The 24,636-nt window shown below is 43.6% G+C and overlaps 1 protein-coding gene across 2 annotated transcripts in view; it reads right to left on the bottom strand.

The window, feature by feature from the left end:
- Positions 1-18,715: 18,715 nt before the first annotated feature.
- LOC141075686 (uncharacterized) overlaps positions 18,716-24,636 on the bottom strand; it is a 138,541-nt gene continuing 132,620 nt past the window's right edge. For both annotated transcript variants that reach the window (XM_073562798.1, XM_073562797.1), the window contains exon 2: positions 18,716-23,026. In XM_073562798.1, coding sequence (XP_073418899.1) covers positions 21,740-23,005 — 1,266 coding nt within the window. In that variant the 5' untranslated portion in view covers positions 23,006-23,026 and the 3' untranslated portion in view covers positions 18,716-21,739. The remainder of the gene's footprint in view (positions 23,027-24,636) is intronic.

Below are 24,636 nucleotides of genomic sequence, written 5' to 3'. Positions count from 1 at the left end.
GTATAATGCTGCCCCCTCATAGGGTATAATACTGCCCCCCTCATAGGGTATAATGCTGCCTCCTCATAGGGTATAATGCTGCCTCCTCATAGGGTATAATGCTGCCCTCCTCATAGGGAATAATACTGCCCCCCTCATAGGGTATAATGCTGCCCCCTCATAGGGTATAATGCTGCCCCCTCATAGGGTATAATACTGCCCCCCTCATAGGGTATAATGCTGCCTCCTCATAGGGTATAATGCTGCCTCCTCATAGGGTATAATGCTGCCCTCCTCATAGGGAATAATACTGCCCCCTCATAGGGTATAATGCTATATAGATATATAGATATAGAGTTAGATAGATATAGATAGAAAGATAGATGTAGAAATAGATAGATATAGAGATAGATAGTAGATAATGGATAGAAAGTAGATAATGGATAGAGATAGATATAAAGATAGATATAGAAAGATAGATAGAAAATAGATAATGGATAGATAGATAGATAGAAAGATATAGAGATATATAGATATAGATAGATAATAGATAGAGATATACAGATATAATAATAATATAGACATATATAGATAGATATAGAGATAAATATATATAGATAGATGGCTATAAATAAAAATAGATATAGAGATATATATATATAGAGATAGATAGATATAGAGATAGATATAGAGACAGATAGATATAGAAAGATAGATATAGAAAGATATATATAGAGATAATAGCTAGATATGGAGATATGTATAGAGATAGATAGATATAGAGTTAGAAAGATAGATAGATATAGAGAGAGATAGATAGAGATAGCTAGATAGATGGATAGATAGATATAGATAATAGAGATAATAGATAGATATAATAGATAGATATAGAGATAGATGGATAGATCAATAGATAGATAGATAAAGATAGAGATAGAGATAGATAATGAGATATAGTGTTAGATAGAAAGATAGATATAGAGATAGATAGATATAGAGATAGATATGGATATAGAGATAACAGATAGATATAGAGATAGATAGATATATATAGAGATAGATAGATATAGAGATAATATATAGATAGATAGATATAGAGATAATATATAGATAGCTATAGAGAGAGATATAGAGATAGATATAGAGAGAAACAGATATAGAGATAGATAGGTAGATAGATATATAGATAATAGGTAGATATAGAGATAGATAGATATAGATATAAAGATAGATAGAGATAGAGAGAGCGGTAGATAGAGAGAGATAGATACAGAGATCGATAAATAGATAGAGAGATAGATATAGATAGAGAAAGATAGATAAAGATAGATAATAAATATAGAGATAACAGATAGATATAGAGATAGAGTACGATAGAAAGATATAGAGATAGGTAGATATAGATAATAGAGATAGCTAGATAGATAGACATAATAGATAGATATAGATAGATATAGAGATAGAAAGATAGATGTAGAGATAGAAAGATAGATATAGAGATAGAGCGATAGATAGAGATATAGATAATAGATAGAGATAAATAGATAGATAGAGAAAGATATATAGATATAGAGATAGATATAGAGATAGAAAGATATACAGAGAGATAGATATAGAGATAGAGATAAATAGATAGATAGATATAGAGAGAGATATAGAGAGAAATAGATATAGAGATAATAGATATATATAGAGATAAATAGATAGAGATAGATAGATATATAGATATAGAGATAGAAAGATAGATATAGAGATAGAGCGATAGATAGATATACAGAGAGATAGATATAGAGATAGATAGAGATATATAGATAGATAGCTATAGAGAGAGATATAGAGAGAGATATAGAGAGAAATAGATATAGATATAAAGATAGATATAGAGATAGATAGAGCGATAGATAGCGAGATATATAGATATAGAGATAGATAGATAGATACAGAGAAAAGATATAGAGATAGATAACGGATAGATAAATAGATAGATAGGTATAGAGATAGATAGATATAGATATTAGATAGAGATATATATATAGATAAAGATAGATAGATATAGATGGTAGCTAGATAGATAATAAATATAGAGATAATAGATATAGAGATAGATAGAGTAAGATAGATAGATATAGAGATAGATAGATATAGAGAGATGTAGAGATAGAAAGATAGATATAGATAGATATAGAAATAGATAGAAATAGATAGAGATAGATATAGAGATAGATAGATAGATAGATATAGATAATAGATAGAGATAGAAAGATAGATATAAGAGAGATAGAGAGAGATATAGAGATAGATAGATAGAGAGAGAGAGATATAAAAAACAAAAAAACACAATACTCACCTCTCCTCCTCGCTCCCACGCTGATCCCGGCTTCAGTGTCAGGAGCTGCCCCTCTGCCAGACACACAGCGGGTGTGTGATGTAGTGACGTCATCGCGCACCGGCTGTGAGTCAGGAGCAGAGAGGACTGAGGGCGGCGCCGGCCCTGATTTACAGCTGTAGTCTGCAGAGCGGCTTACTGGGCTGGGGGCGGGGCCTCTGGGGGTGGAGACCTGAAATGATATGCTTCGCAGTGAATATTCATTTCTCTTTAGCAGCGGGGACAGGGGCTCCTGCCTCCTGACACCCGCTGCTGCTCCGCTGGCAGGGGCCCCCATAGCAGCTGCATGGTGTGCGACACACCACTGGCTGGGGGCCCCTGGAGCAGCGGGGGCCCTAGGCAACTGCTGGCCCTGTATGCCAGCAGGTGCCAGGGCCCACCAGATGCCAGGGCCCACCGGGAAATCCACCGGTTCTCCGGTGGGCCAGTCTGACGCTGCCTGTAGTCCTCATGCCTAAAAAGGATCGAACAACCCGGTTCTACGAGGACTACAGGGGGCTCAACACCATCACAACCTCTGATGCCCACCCGATGCCGTGCATCGAGGATCTACTTGAGCGGTTGGCGAAAGCAAGGTACATATCCATCATGGATTTGAGTCGGGGATACTGGTAGATTCCCCTGAGCCCTGAGGAGCAGGAAAAATCCACCTTTATCACCCCTTTGGACTGTACGAGTCCACAGTCATGCCCTTCGGCATGAAAAATGCCCCTGCCACTTTCCAGCGGATAGTCAACCACCTGCTTCCGGGACTGGAGGAGTACGCGGTGGCGTACTTGGACGACATCGCCATCTTCAGTTCCACCTGGGAGGATCACCTTCAGCATCTCCAGGAGGTGCTCAAGCGTCTTCACCAGGCAGGCCTGACTATCAAGCTGGGAAAGTGCCAGATGGTCATGAGCGAGGTCCGCTACCTGGGGCACCGGGTAGGCGGGGGTTCCATGAGTCCGGAACCAATGGAAGGTTGCTCCACTGGAGCCTTGCCCTTCAACAGTACGATTTTACGGTACAACACAAAAAGGGCAGTGAACATAGTAATGCCGATGGGTTGTCCCGCCGGGGCGAACCCACTGAGGTGCGCATGGCCTATTACCGAGAGGTAATGCCTCCGTAGTGCCCTCTTAAGGGGGGAGGTGTAATATACAGTAGATATGTTTCTGGAACCTTATAGAAGGTCCCTTTGTCACACAGCTGCAGCCTCCCCCCCTCCTTATCAGATCTGTGCATTTGGTAACATGAAACCATCCACTTCCTCTTGAAGTCCCTCCATCCCCCCTCCCTGCAGCAGCTAAGGGGAAAAGATATTCCTTTGTTTAAAGTAAAGCCAGGGGCTTGAATGCAGCTATGGGAAGTATTAAAACAATTCATATTGCGGAAACCATACACAGCAGAGATATAATAAACATATCACCGTGTAGGCAATGAAGCCAGCTGTCTAAACCCCTAAGTTTCACGATTCTCGGACTTCTAGAAATTGAGATATGGATTGCTCCCAAATGGAGTGTCCTATCTAGTGCATTCTTGATGTTTTGTTGTTGGGTTCGTTACACTGGGAAACATGATACCCTTGGTGAGTTCATACGAGCTTCTCCTATTAAGATATGGTTATCATAACTTTTTAGTTAAGTTGTAACTGAGAGAGTAAGGGGGTTGGAACTCCCCAGACCGCCCATTTCGGGAGGTTACAGACCCTAGACTATAGGTACTCCCTACCATATCCCAGTCAGTATAGCTGGCGTTCTGATGCTGAACAGACCTACCCCATGTCTTGGGATGTTTGGCCGCCGCCCATCCCCCGAGCCGCATGGGTTGCCTAACACCAACTGACCACATGTAAGTGTACTTTCTTCTTTCATCCACTTTGTTTTATATTTGTATTTGTACATATGTAATGTCTCAACTTTATAGCAACTTTTATCTGTATAACCACTGCCCGACTTTTTTTGGGAATAAATGATAAAATTATTTAGTCTGCCTTTATGCTCTAGGAAACGAACTATGCGCCTTTTTTAGATAATCACTACTAATTTGGGGTTTGCCACGGACCCTCTTAATTTAACTCTGTGAATTAAGAAAAGCGTGGATGGTGGCAGCGTGGTGTGTGCGATTGATTAGGCTAGTTGGCAGGACAGAAGGGTCTTATATTGCTAAAGGGGGGCTGCGGCCACAGCATTGATAATTCCCTTACTGCGGTAGCCTAATTGTCCGTCCACAACAAGCAGTCCGTCCGGTGACTAATTATCCTAGGTGCAGTTCCCTGACTGACCTGAGGGTAAGGGGGCGCCGGAGAGCTGCGAGTTCCAAAGTGGCACTGAGAAAGTGGGATATACATAAATCCCCGCAGTTCTGGGAAGGTTGTTAGAAGTGGTGGGGCATCCAAAATAACCCCCTGCGGTAAATTGTTAGAGCAAGGTTAGCTTGCTGCATTTTTGTCACGTGGTGCCAGTGGTGGGATAACTAAGATAAGCCCCCACTGTGCCTGTGATAGCTGTGTGCCGGCAGTGCGTCACGTCCCTCCGTCTGCTGATACACCCGTGTCAGTGGTGGGATTGTGACATATTGGTGACACAGGGTCCAGCCGTTCTTCGCAATTTGGGTGGCAGCAGTCGGCCATTCGTCACATGCCTTGTGAATTGCGGGGAGGAGGAGGCCACAATACCTCGGTATGCCACAGTTGCTAAGCTGCTCACTGTCAGTAATAATGCAATGAAGGCAGCAGAGCCCTTAGTCTCATCCGACCAGGTGGAGGACAATGGCTCTGTAAAGTAGCGGGAGGAATGGTGTCAGCAACTGTAGGTGGGAACTGACTCCACACCTTCATACCAAAAGAATGGGGTTTACAGAGTGACCCAGGAGTATGAGCGGATATTCAGTAAACACCCTCTAGATTTTGGGAAGGCAAAAGTGGTTCAACATCATATCCCCACTGGAGACCATCCACCCATAAAAGAAAGGTACCGGCTTATCCCCCCAACACAATACCAATGTGCCAAAGGTATGTTGAGAGAGATGAAGGAAGCTGGGGTCATCAGAGACAGTTGTAGCCCCTGGGCAGCTCCAATAGTGTTAGTAAAGAAAAAGGATGGTACCATGAGAATGTGTGTTGATTACAGGAAAATTAACAGCATTACCCATAAAGACGCCTACCCATTAACTAGAATTGAGGAATCATTAGCTGCACTTAAGACTGCTAACTACTTTTCCACCTTGGATCTCACTAGTGGGTATTGGCAGGTTCCCGTGGCAGAGGCAGACAAGGAGAAAACCGCATTTACCACTCCAATGGGTCTCTGTGAGTTCAATTATATGCCATTTGGGCTCTGCACTGCTCCAAGAACATTTCAACGGCTGATGGAGTGCTGCCTGGGACACAAGAACTTTGAGACGGTCCTGTTGTACCTTGATGATTTCATTGCCAGAAATGGAAAATTAAAAATCCATTTTATTGTGCCAATGCATATTAAAATTCCAGCAGGTACAGCATATCAGTCGGATGACTGCAGAACAACGCGTTTCGACGCCTCATGTCTTAATCATGTTCTGACATTAAATGCAACCAACTTCCTTTTATTGGATTCTCCCACCTGCACAAATCAGAAGCACATGTGTGGACTGCTCTAGAGCAGCTCCCGATATGGTAATGGTGGGAGAGCCAAACAAGGAAAGAAAACAGTCAATGTAGACAACACAACATAAATAACATATATAATTTAAAAGGGAGATATACAGTGGGGCAAAAAAGTATTTAGTCAGTCAGCAATAGTGCAAGTTCCACCACTTAAAAAGATGAGAGGCGTCTGTAATTTACATCATAGGTAGACCTCAACTATGGGAGACAAACTGAGAAAAAAAAATCCAGAAAATCACATTGTCTGTTTTTTTTTCATTTTATTTGCATATTATGGTGGAAAATAAGTATTTGGTCAGAAACAAGCAATCAAGAGTTCTGGCTCTCACAGACCTGTAACTTCTTCTTTAAGAGTCTCCTCTTTCCTCCACTCATTACCTGTAGTAATGGCACCTGTTTAAACTTGTTATCAGTATAAAAAGACACCTGTGCACACCCTCAAACAGTCTGACTCCAAACTCCACTATGGTGAAGACCAAAGAGCTGTCAAAGGACACCAGAAACAAAATTGTAGCCCTGCACCAGGCTGGGAAGACTGAATCTGCAATAGCCAACCAGCTTGGAGTGAAGAAATCAACTGTGGGAGCAATAATTAGAAAATGGAAGACATACAAGACCACTGAAAATCTCCCTCGATCTGGTGCTCCACGCAAAATCCCACCCCGTGGGGTCAGAATGATCACAAGAACGGTGAGCAAAAATCCCAGAACCACGCGGGGGGACCTAGTGAATGAACTGCAGAGAGCTGGGACCAATGTAACAAGGCCTACCATAAGTAACACACTACGCCACCATGGACTCTGATCCTGCAGTGCCAGACGTGTCCCACTGCTTAAGCCTGTACATGTCCGGGCCCTTCTGAAGTTTGCTAGAGAGCATTTGGATGATCCAGAGGAGTTTTGGGAGAATGTCCTATGGTCTGATGAAACCAAACTGGAACTGTTTGGTAGAAACACAACTTGTCGTGTTTGGAGGAAAAAGAATACTGAGTTGCATCCATCAAACACCATACCTACTGTAAAGCATGGTGGTGGAAACATCATGCTTTGGGGCTGTTTCTCTGCAAAGGGGCCAGGACGACTGATCCGGGTACATGAAAGAATGAATGGGGCCATGTATCGTGAGATTTTGAGTGCAAACCTCCTTCCATCAGCAAGGGCATTGATGATGAAACGTGGCTGAGTCTTTCAACATGACAATGATCCAAAGCACACCGCCAGGGCAACGAAGGAGTGGCTTCGTAAGAAGCATTTCAAGGTCCTGGAGTGGCCTAGCCAGTCTCCAGATCTCAACCCTATAGAAAACCTTTGGAGGGAGTTGAAAGTCCGTGTTGCCAAGTGAAAAGCCAAAAACATCACTGCTCTAGAGGAGATCTGCATGGAGGAATGGGCCAACATACCAACAACAGTGTGTGGCAACCTTGTGAAGACTTACAGAAAACGTTTGACCTCTGTCATTGCCAACAAAGGATATATCACAAAGTATTGAGATGAAATTTTGTTTCTGACCAAATACTTATTTTCCACCATAATATGCAAATAAAATGAAAAAAAAAAACAGACAATGTGATTTTCTGGATTTTTTTTTCTCAGTTTGTCTCCCATAGTTGAGGTCTACCTATGATGTAAATTACAGACGCCTCTCATCTTTTTAAGTGGTGGAACTTGCACTATTGCTGACTGACTAAATACTTTTTTGCCCCACTGTATATACTCCTAATGTGAGATGAAAAAGATGAATATAAAAGAAAAAAAAAAAAACCTTTAATAGTTGCAGTAACATATTTCAAAATACATATCACATATTCATATCCCATACATAATATACTGAAGATTAAATCGATATATTACATTACTGGTATCGTGAAAAAATACTTACCAATTCTCAATGAGGATCCTATTTTAAAGCAGGTGATTCAGAATAATATTAGGTGTGTTGCTAAACGGGCACCTACACTTAGTACTATTCTTTCCTCTAGTTTTTTTTACAAGTGACAGTGGCCAGACGGAGGGATCCTCCTGGATCTCATTAAAGGATTTTTACAAATGCGGTGCAGCTAGATGTAAAACTTGTAATTTTGTACAAAAAAGAAAAACATTTTTTTCTATGGTAAACAAAAAAACATTTACCATTAAAAATTTAATAAATTGTAATTCTTCTTATATTGTATATTTAATAACATGCAATATTTGTAATATTCAATACACGGGTTGCACCACGGGACCCCTGAAGGTTAGAATTAGGAGGCATCTCTCAGATGTGTCTAATCACAATGCTGTTGCGGTTTCTGCAGTATCAAAGCACTTTGCCACAGTTCACAAGGGGGATGTTAGCGGCTTTCATTTCATGGGAATAGAACAGGTGCACAGACCGATTCGGGGTGGAGACCACAGAAGGAAACTATTGAACAGGGAGTCCTTCTGGATCTTCACCCTGGGCACTAGATATCCGGATGGTATGAATAGCCAACAAGATCTTATATTACACTATTGAATATGTTCGTCCCATATTTTTATTCAGTGGTTGTAATGTAATATATCGATTTAATCTTCAGTATATTATGTATGGGATATGAATATGTGATATGTATTTTGAAATATGTTACTGCAATTATTAAAGGTTTTTTTTTTTTTTTCTTTTATATTCATCTTTTTCATCTCACATTAGGAGTATATATATCTCCCTTTTAAATTATATATGTTATTTATGTTGTGTTGTCTACATTGACTGTTTTCTTTCCTTGTTTGGCTCTCCCACCATTACCATATCGGGAGCTGCTCTAGAGCAGTCCACACATGTGCTTCTGATTTTTGCAGGTGGGAGAATCCAATAAAAGGAAGTTGGTTGCATTTAATGTCAGAACATGATTAAGACCTGAGGCGTCGAAACGCATTGTTCTGCAGTCATCCGACTGATATGCTGTACCTGCTGGAATTTTAATATGCATTGGCACAATAAAATGGATTTTTAATTTTCCATTTCTGGCGCTGGAATTTTTCCTTTTTCCTTTCCACTATTGATTGACTGCCTAGTCAGATCCGTGCGCAGGATTTGGATTCTACCAGCAAGGCAGTACGGTGAGCTGGATTATTTTCTCCTTTTTTATTTGATGATTTCATTGTTTTCTCCAAGACTTATGAAGATCATCTGAAGCACCTGGCTGAGGTGTTTGAAGCCTTGTCCAACTTTGGCCTGAAGGTGAAGCCTTCCAAATGCCACCTCCTGAAGTCCAAGGTTCAGTACCTCGGCCATGTAGTGAGCGCAGAAGGTGTGGCACCAGATCCTGACAAAGTCACGGTCATCCGGGACTGGCCGAAGCCCAGCAACCTCCATGAGGTACGCCAATTCCTCGGGTTGGTAGGCTACTACCGAAGGTTCATCAAGGGCTTCACTGAAATAGCCACTCCTATGCAAAATCTTCTGGTGGGGCAGTCCAAGAAAGCCAAACAGAAAAGTTCCACATTTGAATGGACTGAGGAGTTGGAGAGGTCCTTCACCCGACTGAAGATGGCTCTCACAGGAGATGAAGTTCTGGCCTACCCAGATTATGACCAACCCTTTGTGTTGTATACTGATGCCAGCAACATGGGACTTGGAGCAGTACTGTCACAGCTACAGAATGGCAAAGAAAGTGATCTCCTACGCCACCAGGAAGCTTCGTCCCACTGAAAGGAACTCTGACAACTACAGTTCCTTCAAGCTGGAGTTCCTTGCCATTGTCTGGGCTGTGACTGAAAGATTCAAGCAATACCTAGCTTCAGCCAAGTTTACCATCTTCACGGACAACAACCCGTTGACTCACTTGGAAAGTGCCAAGCTAGGTGCAGTGGAGCAGCGATGGATGGCTCGGCTGTCTAACTATGAATTTAACATCAAGTACCGAGCAGGGCACAAGAATGCCAATGCTGATGCGCTGTCCAGGATGCCTAATCTGCCAGATGCAGGAGAAGACCCTGAGGCACTCGAAAAAGTAGAGTTACCTCCCTTCCACCGGCCAATTGCGGCCCAACGTGCCCAAGGAGTGAGAAACAGACGGTCTGGCTTGAAAGAGGCCACCCTAAATCCATTGCCTCATCATGACTGGGCAGAAACGCAGGATAGCGACCCCGCAGTCTGCCTGGTGAAGGAGCTACTGTCACAAGCTGACTCACGTCCAGAGTCGGGTGCTCCTGAAGAAACCCAACAGTTGTGGAAGGAAAGAGGTCGGCTGTTCATCTATGAAGGAAAGCTGTGCAGGAGGAGTATCAATGCCCGCGCTCATGAGCTGGTCTGGCAGGTGGTAGTCCCAAAGAGAGAAGCATCATTGGTCTTGGAAGCATACCATAATGGAGCTGGACACTTCGGATGGAAGAAGTTGGAAGCCTTGCTCCGGGAGAGATTTTACTGGGCTGGTATGAGGAAAGCCATTGAAAATTGGTGCCAGGAGTGTGGACAATGCAACCTGCACAGAAAGGACCGTAACAGTCAGCGAGCTCCTTTGCAGCCAATAATAACCAAACAGCAACTTGAGTTGGTCACCTTGGACCATGTGAAGTTGGTCCCAAGCCGTTCAGGCTACATTTATGCTCTTACCATCGTTGACCACTACTCAAGATTCTTGGTAGTTGTGCCTGTCAAGGATCAAACAGCCAGGACAGGAGCCAGAGCATTCCAACAGCACTTTTGTAGACCACACAGATCCCCCGAGCGAGTGCTTACAGATCAAGGTCCAGCCTTTGAGGCGGAAGTGTTCCAGGAATTCTGTAACTTGTACGGTTGTAAGAAGATCAGGACAACACTGTACCATCCACAGACCAATGGCATGTGTGAAAAGATGAACCAGGTGGTGATCGACCTACTGAAGACCTTGCCCTTGGAAGAGAGGAATCTGTGGCCAGAAAAGTTGCCAGATCTGGTAGACCTCTACAACCACATTCCTGTGAATTCCACCACCTGCTCTCCAGCCTACCTAATGAGAGCGAGGCCTGGTAGGCTGCCTATTGATTTGGATATGGGAGTCCTTACACCTGAGGTGACATCACCAGATGCTGACTGGGATACAGAGAGGCAGCAACAGTACAGAAGAGTACAAGAGTGTGTGGAAAAGAGTCTAGCTCAGGCAAGACAAAAACAAGAGAGGAACTACAATCAGCATGCACCTGCAGTTCCCTTGTCACCAGGAGAACAAGTCCTAAAGAGGAAAAGAAGGATGCATAAGTTGGATGACCAATGGGAAGCTGAACCCTACACCATTCTACCCTCAAACTTTGACAATACCAAGGTGTGCCTTATTAGTAAGGATGGGGGAGAAACCTCAGCAGCAATATCAAGGGATCATTTGAAATTATGCCCTAACCAGCTAAAGGAAAGAATGGAAGAACAAAATAACATCCAACCCATAGAAGAAGAAAAGGTCAGCACTATACTTGGAGAATTCCCTGCAAATTGGACTAAAGTAAATGATGCCATAGTGGTGCCAGTATTGACATTTCCCCAACTGGTAGTACAAGAAGAAGTGGCTCAAGAAAATCCTGAAAATCAGGAAAATCGGGCAGCAGATGCCACACCAGCAGTGGAGCCAGAGAACCCTCGCCCTGCCAGTGGTGAATCTGTCATGCCCACAGTGAGTAGAAGAGGTCCTAGGAAATCTAGTATCCCTGTGCTACGCAGAACCACCAGTAGTGTATCCAGTACATCACACGCTACACCAGTAGTAAGCATCAGGCAACCAGTAAGACCCTCAACCACATCAGTGTTACATAGATCTACCCGTGCTACTCAAGGTATACCACCCATTAGATTCCGCATATGAATAAGTTAAAGCAATGTAAGTGTTAACATGTATATATTTAACTGTTCAAATTTTGTGCCTACAGATATTCTGTAAGAAATTTCCTTTATGTGTTTTCCCATTTGTGTTATGGACATTTTGGCCACTGGACTAGGTGTGGTCACTAACTTTGTACATAGTTCACCATTTGCCCAGGAATGGACCATGGACGTTGATGCATGGACTTATCATCACAGGACTATTTTTGGAGCCTTTGGTTTTTGTAATTTTTCATTTTTCTAAATCTTGTACAATGATATTTGTTATTTGTTTATATGTTGTGTATGTTTTTCATCAGCCCAGGAGTGCTGAATTGCACTAGGGGGGAATGTGGTGCCCCCAGGAGTATGGTCGCCACACTGGCATTGCCTTCTTCCAGGGAGGGTGATGTCAGGCTTGGAAACTGTTGTGAGTTCATTTTCCCCTTCACCATTGAGGTCTGATGAACTCCCTCTTCTGGTGAAGGAAGGTAGTGAGGCTGATTACAAAGCACCTGAGCAGAATGATAATGACTGGGTGACTGGGATTGCTGACTGGATATAAGGCAGCCGACACCCTTCTGCCTTGCGGGTGATTACTCTGAGGGATTCTTGGAGACCAGTCTGATTCCTGCTCCTCAAAAGCTAAGTTTTCTGCTCTACCTTTTGCATTTCTGTTTTGGTTTTGATTTGCCTTGTTTTTCTGGATTTCTGCCTTTCCCTGCTGGGTGAGCTGAATTCCTTTTTGCTCTGTCTTCAGATAATACCTGAGTACTGATATAGTCTTTTTGAAGCCTAGCGTCTTCAGGGCTTTTTTCCCTATCAGTCTGTTGGCTCTTGTTTTTGAGAGGGTTTTGGCGGATTGCAGACAGCAGCTTTTCTATTCTGTCCTATTTAGTTAGCTTGGGCCCCATCATTTGCTCAGCCTATCTTTCTATCTGTGTGAGTGTTTTTTTCATCTTGCTTCACCGTCATTATATGTTGGGGGCTGCCTATTGCTTTGGGGTCTGCTCTGGGGCAGTTTAGTTTTCCCTTTCTGTCTTTAGGCTATGTAGTTCTCCGGCTGTGATCGAGGGGTCTAGGGCACTGTAGGAACCCCCCACGGCTACTGCTAGTTGTTGTTGTTAGGTTCAGGGGTCTGCAATCCGATATCTGCCAACTTCTCTGGTTTTCTGGACTTAGCTAGTATTTCTGTTTTTGCCTCCTACGGTGGCTCATTCATAACAGGAAACAATGAAGGGTCTCTCTGACAAATAATCTCTACATACAACACAGTTCCCACTCCAGGCCAGCAGAGGGAGCTCTGAACCAGGATTGGGGGAGGAGTGCTCTCTGAGGGTCAGGAAGGAAAATTAGGTAGTTAGTGTGAGGAGGGCAATGAGTGTAGATGTGTGGAGAGAAGCTGGAGGTTGAGCTGAGGATAGAGAGCTCCCTCCCAGTGATAGCACATGATCTGGAGTCTGGTCTCCACGGTTGTATGGATACTGAAGGTCCTGCAACAGAAACCAGAGGAATAGGAAGCTGTAAATGCTTTATTCTCAACTAAGACTTGGAGGCACAACAGCGAAGGGTGAGCCAAGAGAGATAGAAGGCTACAGCTGTCTGCCATACGAGGTAGATCCAAAAGGGAAGAAGAAGGAGGAACGTCAGTGTAACACAGTACTGGATGTACCTCAAGTAAGCGCTAGAGAGGAGACTACACAACTCATCTGACAGAGAGATTCCTAAGTTGCTTCCAGGCTAGCCTGCTCTGTGCCATCTGTAACCAGGCCCCTGGACTGCACTTACAAGTAAAGGTAAAGAAACTACATTCCGCTGTGTCCTTGCCTTCTTCCTACAACTCCTTCAACACTGCTACATCTCTGTGCCAGACACTGCACCGTCTTCCCCAACACCTATCTACACTGCCCTGGGACTACTGCCCTGCCTGTGGAGGGCTACAACACCTTTGCTGCACTACACCACCTGTCCCAGAGGATCTGTCTGCAGCGTCGGCTTAACACCTCCCTTGCCGAACACCACAGGTGGCGTCACGAATCACTCACAAACTTTATTTCACCACTCAATCCCCTTTTTACATGGGCGCCCAGGGCCACGGACCGGGTCACCGCTGCTGTGACATTCCCCTCTGAAGGACCGGCCCGGAACCGAGTACCCCACAGCCCTGGGAGGGCGACCCACTCGTGTTACCGATCACAAATCCAAATGTGTCATATTTGTGCCGAATTTATGTTTGGCGATCGTTTTCCGAACACATTTGCTTATCTCTAGTCATAACATTATAACCAGCCCACTGCTTTTTTCTGTGTGCCAACAAGTCATCATGAACGCTGTGGACACCTTTACTGCACAATTACTGTTCTTGTCTTTGGTGGTGGCAGAAATCGAGCAGCAATATCAGCATGTTAACTGCCATTAAACAGGTTCTACAACACCTAAAACCGCCTTCTGAGACTAAGGTTAATTTGCTGGATTGTTTTGATGGGGACTGAAGTAAGTTTATGATTACCCCAATAAACTGGTTGTCGCTAGTGTTGAGCATTCCGATACCGCAAGTATCGGGTATCGGCCGATACTTGCTGTATCGGAATTCCGATACCGACTTCCGATATTTTTTCAATATCGGAATTCGGCATCGGAATCGGAAGTTCAAAGTTGATTGACAGACTGACGTCATCATGATGCGCGGTGTGTGCGCATCATGATGCGCCGTCATTTCGGGCCTTCCGGGGGTCTCTGCCGGCCTGCCGGGGGGCTGTGCCGGCCTGCCGGGGGGCTGTGTGGACTGCCCGGGGTCTGTACCGGCCTGCCGGGGGGCTGTGCCGGCCTGCCGGTGGTCTGTGCACCCTGTGGGGGTCTGTACCGGCCTGCCGGGGGGCTGTGCCGGCCTGCCGGTGGTCTGTGCACCCTGTGGGGGTCTGTACCGGCCTGCCGGGGGGCTGTGCCGGCCTGCCGGGGGGCTGTGCTGATGTCCGGGGGTCTGTGCAAGCATCGTCCGATGGGACTACAAGTCCCATCGGGCGATGCCTGCTACCATGACAGTGATTGACACATTAGCCAATGATGGGACAGTAGTAGTCCCATCATCCGGCTAATGTGTTAAATGTTAAAAAAAAAAAAAAAAAAAATACTACATACATACTACATGCATGCTACATACATACTACATGCTACATACATACTACATATATACTACATACATACTACATACATGCTACATACATACTACATACATGCTACATACATACTACATATATACTACATACATACTACATGCATGCTACATACATACTACATGCTACATACATACTACATATATACTACATACATACTACATACATACTACATACATGCTACATACATGCTACATACATACTGCATGCTACATACATACTACATGCATGCTACATACATACTACATGCATGCTACATACATACTACATGCATGCTACATGCATGCTACATACATACTACATGCTACATACATACCACATACATACTACATACATACTACATACTACATATATACTACATGCATGCTACATACATACTACATGCTACATACATACCACATACATACTACATACATGCTACATACTACATACATACTACATACATACTACATGCATGCTACATACATACTACATGCATGCTACATACATACTACATGCCACATACATACCACATACATACTACATACATACTACATACATACTACATGCTACATACATACTACATATATACTACATGCATGCTACATACATACTACATGCTACATACATACCACATACATACTACATACATGCTACATACATACTACATATATACTACATGCATGCTACATGCATACTACATATATACTACATGCATGCTACATACATACTGCATGCTACATGCATGCTACACACATACTACATACATACTACATGCTACATACATACCACATATATACTACATACATACAATACATTCATACAATACATACATAGACATACAGTACATATAACATAGAGTAACATACTTACCAATACTTGTCACATTGTTCCCCGAAGCCATTGTCTTTTCCGGAATAAATATTAACATAACAAACCACAAAAATACTCACCCACGATCCGAAGCAGTCCACGAGTGTGTCCCACGACGATCTTGGGTAGAGAACGGCAGCATCAGATGATGCTGCCGTTCTCTACGGGCTGCAGGAATCCAGTGACGGAAGGTAGGTATCCTTCCGCACTGTATTCCTCCGCCACTTAAAAAAAAAAAGTCCCTAGTCTCACTTTATGCCATTGCTGCCCACACAGCAATGGCATAAAGTGAGACTAGGGACTTTTTTTTTTTTAAGTGGCGGAGGAATACAGTGCGGAAGGATACCTACCTTCCGTCATTGGATTCCTGCAGCCCGTAGAGAACGGCAGCATCATCTGATGCTGCAGTTCTCTACCCAAGATCGTCGTGGGACACACTCGTGGACTGCTTCGGATCGTGGGTGAGTATTTTTGTGGTTTGTTATGTTAATATTTATTCCGGAAAAGACAATGGCTTCGGGGAACAATGTGACAAGTATTGGTAAGTATGTTACTCTATGTTATATGTACTGTATGTCTATGTATGTATTGTATGAATGTATTGTATGTATGTAGTATATATGTGGTATGTATGTAGCATGTAGTATGTATGTAGTATGTATGTAGCATGCATGTAGCATGCAGTATGTATGTAGCATGCATGTAGTATATATGTAGTATGTATGTGGTATGTATGTAGCATGTAGTATGTATGTAGCATGCATGTAGTATGTATGTAGTATGTATGTAGCATGCATGTAGTATATATGTAGTATGTATGTAGCATGTAGTATGTAGCATGCATGTAGTATATATGTAGTATGTATGTAGCATGTAGTATGTATGTAGCATGCATGTAGTATATATGTAGTATGTATGTAGCATGTAGTATGTATGTAGCATGCATGTAATATGTATGTAGCATGCATGTAGTATGTATATGGTATGTATGTAGCATGTAGTATGTATGTAGCATGCATGTAGTATATATGTGTTATGTATGTGGTATGTATGTAGCATGCATGTAGCATGCATGTAGTATGTATGTAGTATGTATGTAGTATATATGTAGTATGTATGTAGCATGTAGTATGTATGTAGCATGCATGTAGTATATATGTAGTATGTATGTAGCATGTAGTATGTATGTAGCATGCATGTAGTATATATGTAGTATGTAGCATGTAGTATGTATGTAGCATGCATGTAGTATATATGTAGTATGTATGTAGCATGTAGTATGTAGCATGCATGTAGTATATATGTAGTATGTATGTAGCATGTAGTATGTATGTAGCATGCATGTAGTATATATGTAGTATGTATGTAGCATGTAGTATGTATGTAGCATGCATGTAATATGTATGTAGTATGCATGTAGTATGTATATGGTATGTATGTAGCATGTAGTATGTATGTAGCATGCATGTAGTATATATGTGTTATGTATGTGGTATGTATGTAGCATGCATGTAGCATGCATGTAGTATGTATGTAGTATGTATGTAGTATATATGTAGTATGTATGTAGCATGTAGTATGTATGTAGCATGCATGTAGTATATATGTAGTATGTATGTAGCATGTAGTATGTATGTAGCATGCATGTAGTATATATGTAGTATGTAGCATGTAGTATGTATGTAGCATGCATGTAGTATATATGTAGTATGTAGCATGTAGTATGTATGTAGCATGCATGTAGTATATATGTAGTATGTAGCATGTAGTATGTATGTAGCATGCATGTAGTATATATGTGTTATGTATGTAGCATGTAGCATGCATGTAGCATGCATGTAGTATGTATGTAGTATATATGTGGTATGTATGTAGCATGCAGTATGTATGTAGCATGCATGTAGTATATATGTAGTATGTATGTTGCATGTAGTATTTATGTAGTATGAATGTAGCATGTATGTAGTATGTAGTATGAATGTAGCATGTATGTAGTATGCATGTTGTATGTATGTAGCATGTAATTTTTTTTTACATTTAACACATTAGCCGGATGATGGGACTACTACTGTCCCATCATTGGCTAATGTGTCAATCACTGTCATGGTAGCAGGCATCGCCCGATGGGACTTGTAGTCCCATCGGACGATGCCTGCACAGACCCCCGGAGCCTGCACAGACCACCGGCAGGCCGGCACAGACCACCGGCAGGCCAGCACAGCCCCCCGGAGCCTGCACAGCCCCCCGGCAGGCCGGCACAGCCCCCCGGCAGGCCGGCACAGCCCCCCGGAGCCTGCACAGACCACCGGCAGGCCGGCACAGACCACCGGAGCCTGCACAGACCCCCTGGCAGGCCGGCACAGCCCCCCGAAAGGCCCGTACAGACCCCAGAGAGGCTGTACAAGGGCAGGAAAGGGTTTTTCTTATTCCGATACCGGAAGTCCCATAGACTTGAATGGGACTTCCGGTATCGGAATCGGCGATACCGATACTTTTTTTAAAGATCGGCCGATACCATCCGATACGATACTTTGAAGTATCGGACGGTATCGCTCAACTCTAGTTGTCGCTGAATCAATGATCCGCAGATTGGTTCAGTGAAAACATAGTGTGGAAGACTATTGCCCTCAGCTCAGGCGCTGCCCAGTGGAGACCTCCTGCAATAACCCAACTCTCTGCATTCAATTTTGCCAGTGTCTTACTAGTCAGATATGAGATATGGTGGCTTATAGTCCCTCCTTGTTGTCCATGGATGAGACAATGTCACTGGCAGTGCGGTTGGACAGACGTCTTAGGAATATGAAAACATTCAAGGGTGTTTTCGTGACTTCTCATCCTATTGAGGCAGGTGAAGAGATGCAGATTGGTGCCTGCGGAGAATTTCCCTCTATCGATGGAAGACCAGATACATTTGAGTTGGCAGCAAGGTTTATTTTTCGTATACAAGGCGACAGTCACAATTCACCCCTTTAAATTTTTCACTCTTTGTTTTATTGCAGCCATTTGGTAAATTATAAAAAGTTCATTTTTTCTCATTACTGTACACTGAACTGTCACAGGGTCATAAATATTCAGCCCCTTTGCTCAGTATTGAGTAGACTCACCTTTTGCGCTAGTATAGCCATGAGTCTTCTTAGGAATGATGCCACAAGTTTTTCACCCCTGGATTTTGGGATCCTCTGCCATTCTTCCTTGCACATCCTCTCCAGTTCCATCAGGTTGGATGGTGAACGTTGGTGGACAGCCATTTTCTGGTCTCTCCAGAGATGCTCAGTTGGGTTTAGGTCAGGGCGCTGGCTGGGCCGGTCAAGAATGGTCACAGAGTTGTTCTGAAGCCAATCCTTTGTTATTTTAGCTGTGTGCTTAGGGTTATTGTCTTGTTGGAAGGTGAACCTTCGGCCAAGTCTGAGGTCCAGAGCACTCTGGAAGAGGTTTTCATCCAGGATATCTCTGTACTTGGCCACATTCATGTTTACTTCAATGGAAACCAGTCGTCCTGTCCCTGCAGCAGAAAAACACCCCCATAGCATGATGCTGCCACCACCATGTTTCACTGTTGGGATTGTATTGGGCAGGTGATGAGCAGTGCCTGGTTTTCTCCACACATATTGATTAGAACTATCACCAAAAAGTTCTATCTTCGTCTCATCAGACCAGAGAATCTTATTTCTCATAGTCTGGGAGTCCTTCATGTGTTTTTTTTAGCAAACTCTATGCGGGCTTTCATATGTCTGGCACTGAGGAGAGGCATCCGTTGGGCCACTCTGCCATAAAGGCCCGACTGGTGCAGGGCTGCAGTGATAGTTCACTTTGTGGAACTTTCTCCCATCTCCCTACTGCATCGGTGGAGCTCAGCCACAGTGATCTTGGGGTTCTTCTTCACCACTCTCACCAAGACTCTTCTCCCACGATTGCTCAGTTTGGCTGGATGGCCAGGTCTAGGAAGACTTCTGATGGTCCCAAACTGCTTCCATTTAGGCTGAGTTCACACGTGGCCTTTTTTTCGCGTTTCCGCGGCTGTTTTAACTGCGCGATTTTGCCGCGAAAACGCGAAAAATAAGCATCCCATGCATTCCTATGGGATTCAGCAATGCTGTGCTAATGCTGCGGTTTTTACCGTGGCAGAATCGCTTCGTGGTAAAAACCGCAGCATGCTCATTAATTTGCGGAATGGCGGCAATCCCGCACCCATAGGAATGCATTGTTCCGCTTACTTCCCGCATGTGGCTGTGCACACCATGCGGAAAGTAAGCAGAACAATTGCGGATGGTACCCATGGTCCGGAGGAGAGGAGACTGTCCTCCGGGCTGTGGGTACCATACCCCTGTAAAAAATAGAATTTAAAAATAAAAAATATTGTTATTCTCACCCTCCGGCGTCCCGCGCAGTCTTCCCGCCTCTCTCCACGCTCCCGTTCCCAGTAGTCCTTTGCAAAAATGCCCGCGATGGCGTCTGTTCTCGCGGGATCGCGAAGTCTCGCGGTCATTCGTGCGACGTCATCGCGAATTACCGCGAGACATCGCGATCCCGCGAGAACAGACGCCATCGCGGGCATTTTCGCAAAGGATTACTGGGAACGGATGCGCGGGACGTCGGAGGGTAAGAATAACAGTATTTTTTTAATTTTTTTTACATTTTATCTTTTACTACTGATGCTGCATAGGCGGCCTCAGTAGTAAAAAGTTGGTCACACTCATCAAACACTATGTTTGACGAGTGTGACCAAACTGTCAATCAGTTCTCCCAGCGATGCTACAGATCGCTTGGAGAACGCTAGCATTTTGCAAGCTAATTACGCTTGCAAAATGCTAGTTTTTCCGCGGGAAAATCGCGGGAATTTAAAATGCGATTTTCCCGCGGACTGGAATTCCGGAATTCTGGCGGTAATTTCCGCAAGAGTTCCGGTACGTGTGCACTTAGCCTTAAGGATTATTGAGGCCACAGTGCTCTTAGGAACCTTGAGTACTGTAGAACTTTTTTTGTAACCTTGGCCAGATCTGTGCCTTACCACAATTCTGTCTCTGAGCTCCTTGGCCAGTTCCTTTGGCCTCATGATTCCCATTTGGTCTGACATGCACTGTGAGCTGTGAGGTCTTATATAGACAGGAGTGCGCCTTTACACATCAAGTCCTATCAGTGTAATTACACACAGCTGGACTCCAATGAAGGAGTAGAACCATCTCAAGGAGGATCACAAGGAAATGGACAGCATGTGACTTAAATATGAGTGTCTGAGCAAAGGGTCTGAATACTTATGACCATGGGATATTTCAGTTTTTCTTTTTTTAATAAATTTGCAAATATTTCTACATTTCTGCTTTTTTTTCAGTCAAGATGGGGTGCAGAGTGCACATTAATGAGAAAAAATAAACTTTTTTTAATTTACCAAATGGCTGCAATGAAACAAAGAGTGAAAAATTTAAAGCGGTCAGAATACTTTCCGTACCCACTGTACATCTACAGCTGTTTATAAAGTTATCCTGACACAGCAAATACCAGTACAAACCAGTTGTTTTTCTATGGTGAGTTTTGTGATCTTATCCCTTAATCAATCTTTCTTTAGCTAAGCCTGAATCACTTTAGAGCTACATGTAAGTTATTTAGTATAAGCACTCACTGATAATATTCCAAAACCTCATCATTCAAAGAATATATAATTAATCACATACAAATCTTGTGTCACATTGATCTCTCCTCTGCTCCTATGCTCTTTTGAACGGGGCCTAAATTGAATGTCCTGGCACCGGATTGTTGGATTTTTTATAGGTCTCTGCTCATAACCTTATCTCATCTTTGGTTTTCCACCGTGGATTTTCAGTTGTAGTCATGTTCCCGGCAGTCTGAGTGATATTTAGTTGTTCAAATAGTGACATCCCATCGGAGGAAGCTCTGACCTCATTGATCCATCATTTAGTCTCTTGTTTATCTCATTATTTAAACCCTGGAGAACAAATGGTTAACAACTTTATGGACATTGGGAACCAGAGACTGGTTGTATCTTCTGAGTGTTTGATCTTTGATCAGATATTTCCTGGGCATGTTTGGCCTCTTGGACCTGGTGCAGTGGAAGGTAATGGCCACATTTTGGTGAAGGTTCCTTGATATACCTTTCAGTTTTATAACTGAATGGATTGATGTCTGAAACACGTTGCGGGGGTTCACAATCAGTTTACGATCATTGAAGAGGGTCTTATTGATGGGTTCTCTGAACAGATGATTGAGAATATTGGTCCCAGGAACATTAGTCCAAAGGTCAAATGTGGATTCTTTAATATTTGTGGGGAAGACGTGGTTCTCTATGCAGAAGACACTTGTGTTTGGAAATTGGTTCTGGAGGTCTGCCATCATTGAGGTCCAGTCCCAATGTTTGATGGGAAGAATGATTTCATCCATGTCATTGAGGAGAACATACTTACTCCTATACATGTTCCTGTATATGCAATCATTCAGGGTCGCAGTCTGCCCATAGTAACCAATCTGACTCCTAAGACCCTTAGCATAAAGCCATGCAGAAGATGTCAGAAGATGCTGGTCTATTGGCCATTGGACGACTTCTACAATCCCTTGTTGGTTGTAGTATCGTAGGATTTTATCCACAGCCGGGGAACAGCTGTTGTTATAAATGGTGACTCTTGATGCTCCCAGCAGTCTGTACATCTCAATGCCCTGGATCATCTGGAGGACATTATTGTACTGTCCAAATAGTGCAGAGATACACACCGTGAAGTTGTCTGTGTGTGGCTCCAGGTGATGATTCCTGACCTTGAACATGATGTTGTCCCCTTCTCTTGTAGAATTAGATTCCTGGATGGATATGTAATTATACTCACAATTTGTAGGTTCCTTGCACAAGATGTCAGCCGTACCATACTGGAAACCAAACCTGTCTCTGTGGATATCTATCTGTCCTCTGACGAGCACTGTCTGATTCTGCAAACAGTGGAAAGAGCAGTAAAGTCTGGTCACAGATATGTGGATGATGGAGAGGACGCGGACAGTTCTGCTTTCTCTGGGGTCATAATAGGGGGCTATGATGAACGTTCTATTGCCCACAGCTGTTATGGGCTCTGTGGAGAGGTTCGGGCCCCGTCTTATTATCCTTGGATTCCTCTGTTCTCGTTGGTTTATATAAAATGACAAGATTGTGAGAGTAGCACATAGGCAGCACACGTAGATCATGCATCTCAGAGAGGCTCTCATGGTCCTGCCAAATGATCACCACTGTAAGAGGACAGAAAGAAGACATTATTAATATCCTCATCACTCCCCGCGCTCATTATTCATATTCTCATCGTTCTCAGCATCTTCTAGTCCTGAGGCCCCTACCTAACCTCTGCCATTTATAACATCGGTGTACCCCAATGGGGCAGAAAGGATTTTTTACCCTATTCAACCCCAGCACTCAGGTGTGAATGTGACACCCCCCATGTAGTTACACCCTCTCCTCCACACATAAGGTAAACACTATTGCATAGTAACTTCTACTTACCTGGATCACTTGCTAACTAGACATCATGAAGGAATAATCACCCAAACGACACCAGTTGTATGAGACATCGGTATAAGTCATGATTTTGCACAGTGGCGTACCGCCAATGGTGACTGGTCACACAGCTCCTATGAGGCCCAGGAATCTGGGGCTTCCTCCAACCCATCATGACACATTTAACTATGATGGAGGAGGCTGACGTTTCCTTCCCTGTAATTCTTCCTCGGCATCTGATGTCTCAGCGCAGCGGACGCGATGACATCACCAGATGGCGCCTGCTGTGCTGAGGTATGCGGCGCTTCAGAAAACTCACTGCAGAGACTGTAGCAGTAGGGTAGTTAGCAGGAGGGGGGAATATTGTGTTTATTTATTGTATAGAGGACAATGGGGAGTACATATACTGTGTCACGACTCCCGGGTATTACTGCTGCGGGGAGACCTGCACACAGCAGCAAGGGAGCTGAGCAAAGTGCCGGGTAACTAACCAGGTAACAAACAGGACCTGAACCATGTGACAGATAAGGAGGTGGTCGGGGGCGGAGCCAGACGCCGGGGTGCAGAGGAGACCATAAACACAAGAGTAGTCAAGCAAGCTAAGATCAGAACCAGGAGATCATGAGGTACCAATGGGGTGAGACAGGAGATTATCAGAAGGGAAGCCAGAGGTCAAAAAGCCAGAATGAACAGTGCGGTACAATAGGGACAAACTGTAACGGAGTAACAATAACAAACCAGGAGGTCAGAACCGGAGAAGACAATAGTACCAAAACGTGAGACAGAGAACAGAGTGAGCGGACAGACCAGGTCATACACTGGAGGCAATCAAGCAATGCAGTATACACGCACACCAGGGGGTCAGACACAGTCAGAACAACAGTATAGCTGACAGGGAATCCTAGTCTAGAGTGGGTATAAATACCCCTCCCAGATCAAAAAGGGAGGCCAGCAAAAGTTAACCCTACGAGAACAGGACATTAACCATGTCCTAACCATGACATACTGTATGGAGGACTATGGGGAGTGCATTATACTTTATGGAGGACTATGGGGAGTACAGCATACTATATGGAGGACTATGGGGCATTTGCTCTACTGTATGGAGGACTATGGGGGTGCAGTATACGGTATGGAGAACTATGGAGAGTGCATTATACTGCATGGAAGACTATGGTGAGTTCACTATACTGTATGGAGGACTATGGGGAGTGCAGTATGCTGTGTAGAGGATTATGGGGAGTGCATTATACTGTATGGAGGACTATGGGGAGTGCATTATACTGTATGGAGGACTATGGGGAGTGCATGATACAGTATGAAGGGCAATGGGGAGTGCATTATACTA

Source organism: Dendrobates tinctorius, unplaced genomic scaffold (assembly GCF_039654945.1).
Source record: "Dendrobates tinctorius isolate UK_male_01 unplaced genomic scaffold, ASM3965494v1 ptg000367l, whole genome shotgun sequence".
In the NCBI taxonomy this organism is placed as follows: domain Eukaryota; kingdom Metazoa; phylum Chordata; class Amphibia; order Anura; family Dendrobatidae; genus Dendrobates; species Dendrobates tinctorius.
This window is presented reverse-complemented; position numbering and strand designations above follow the sequence as displayed.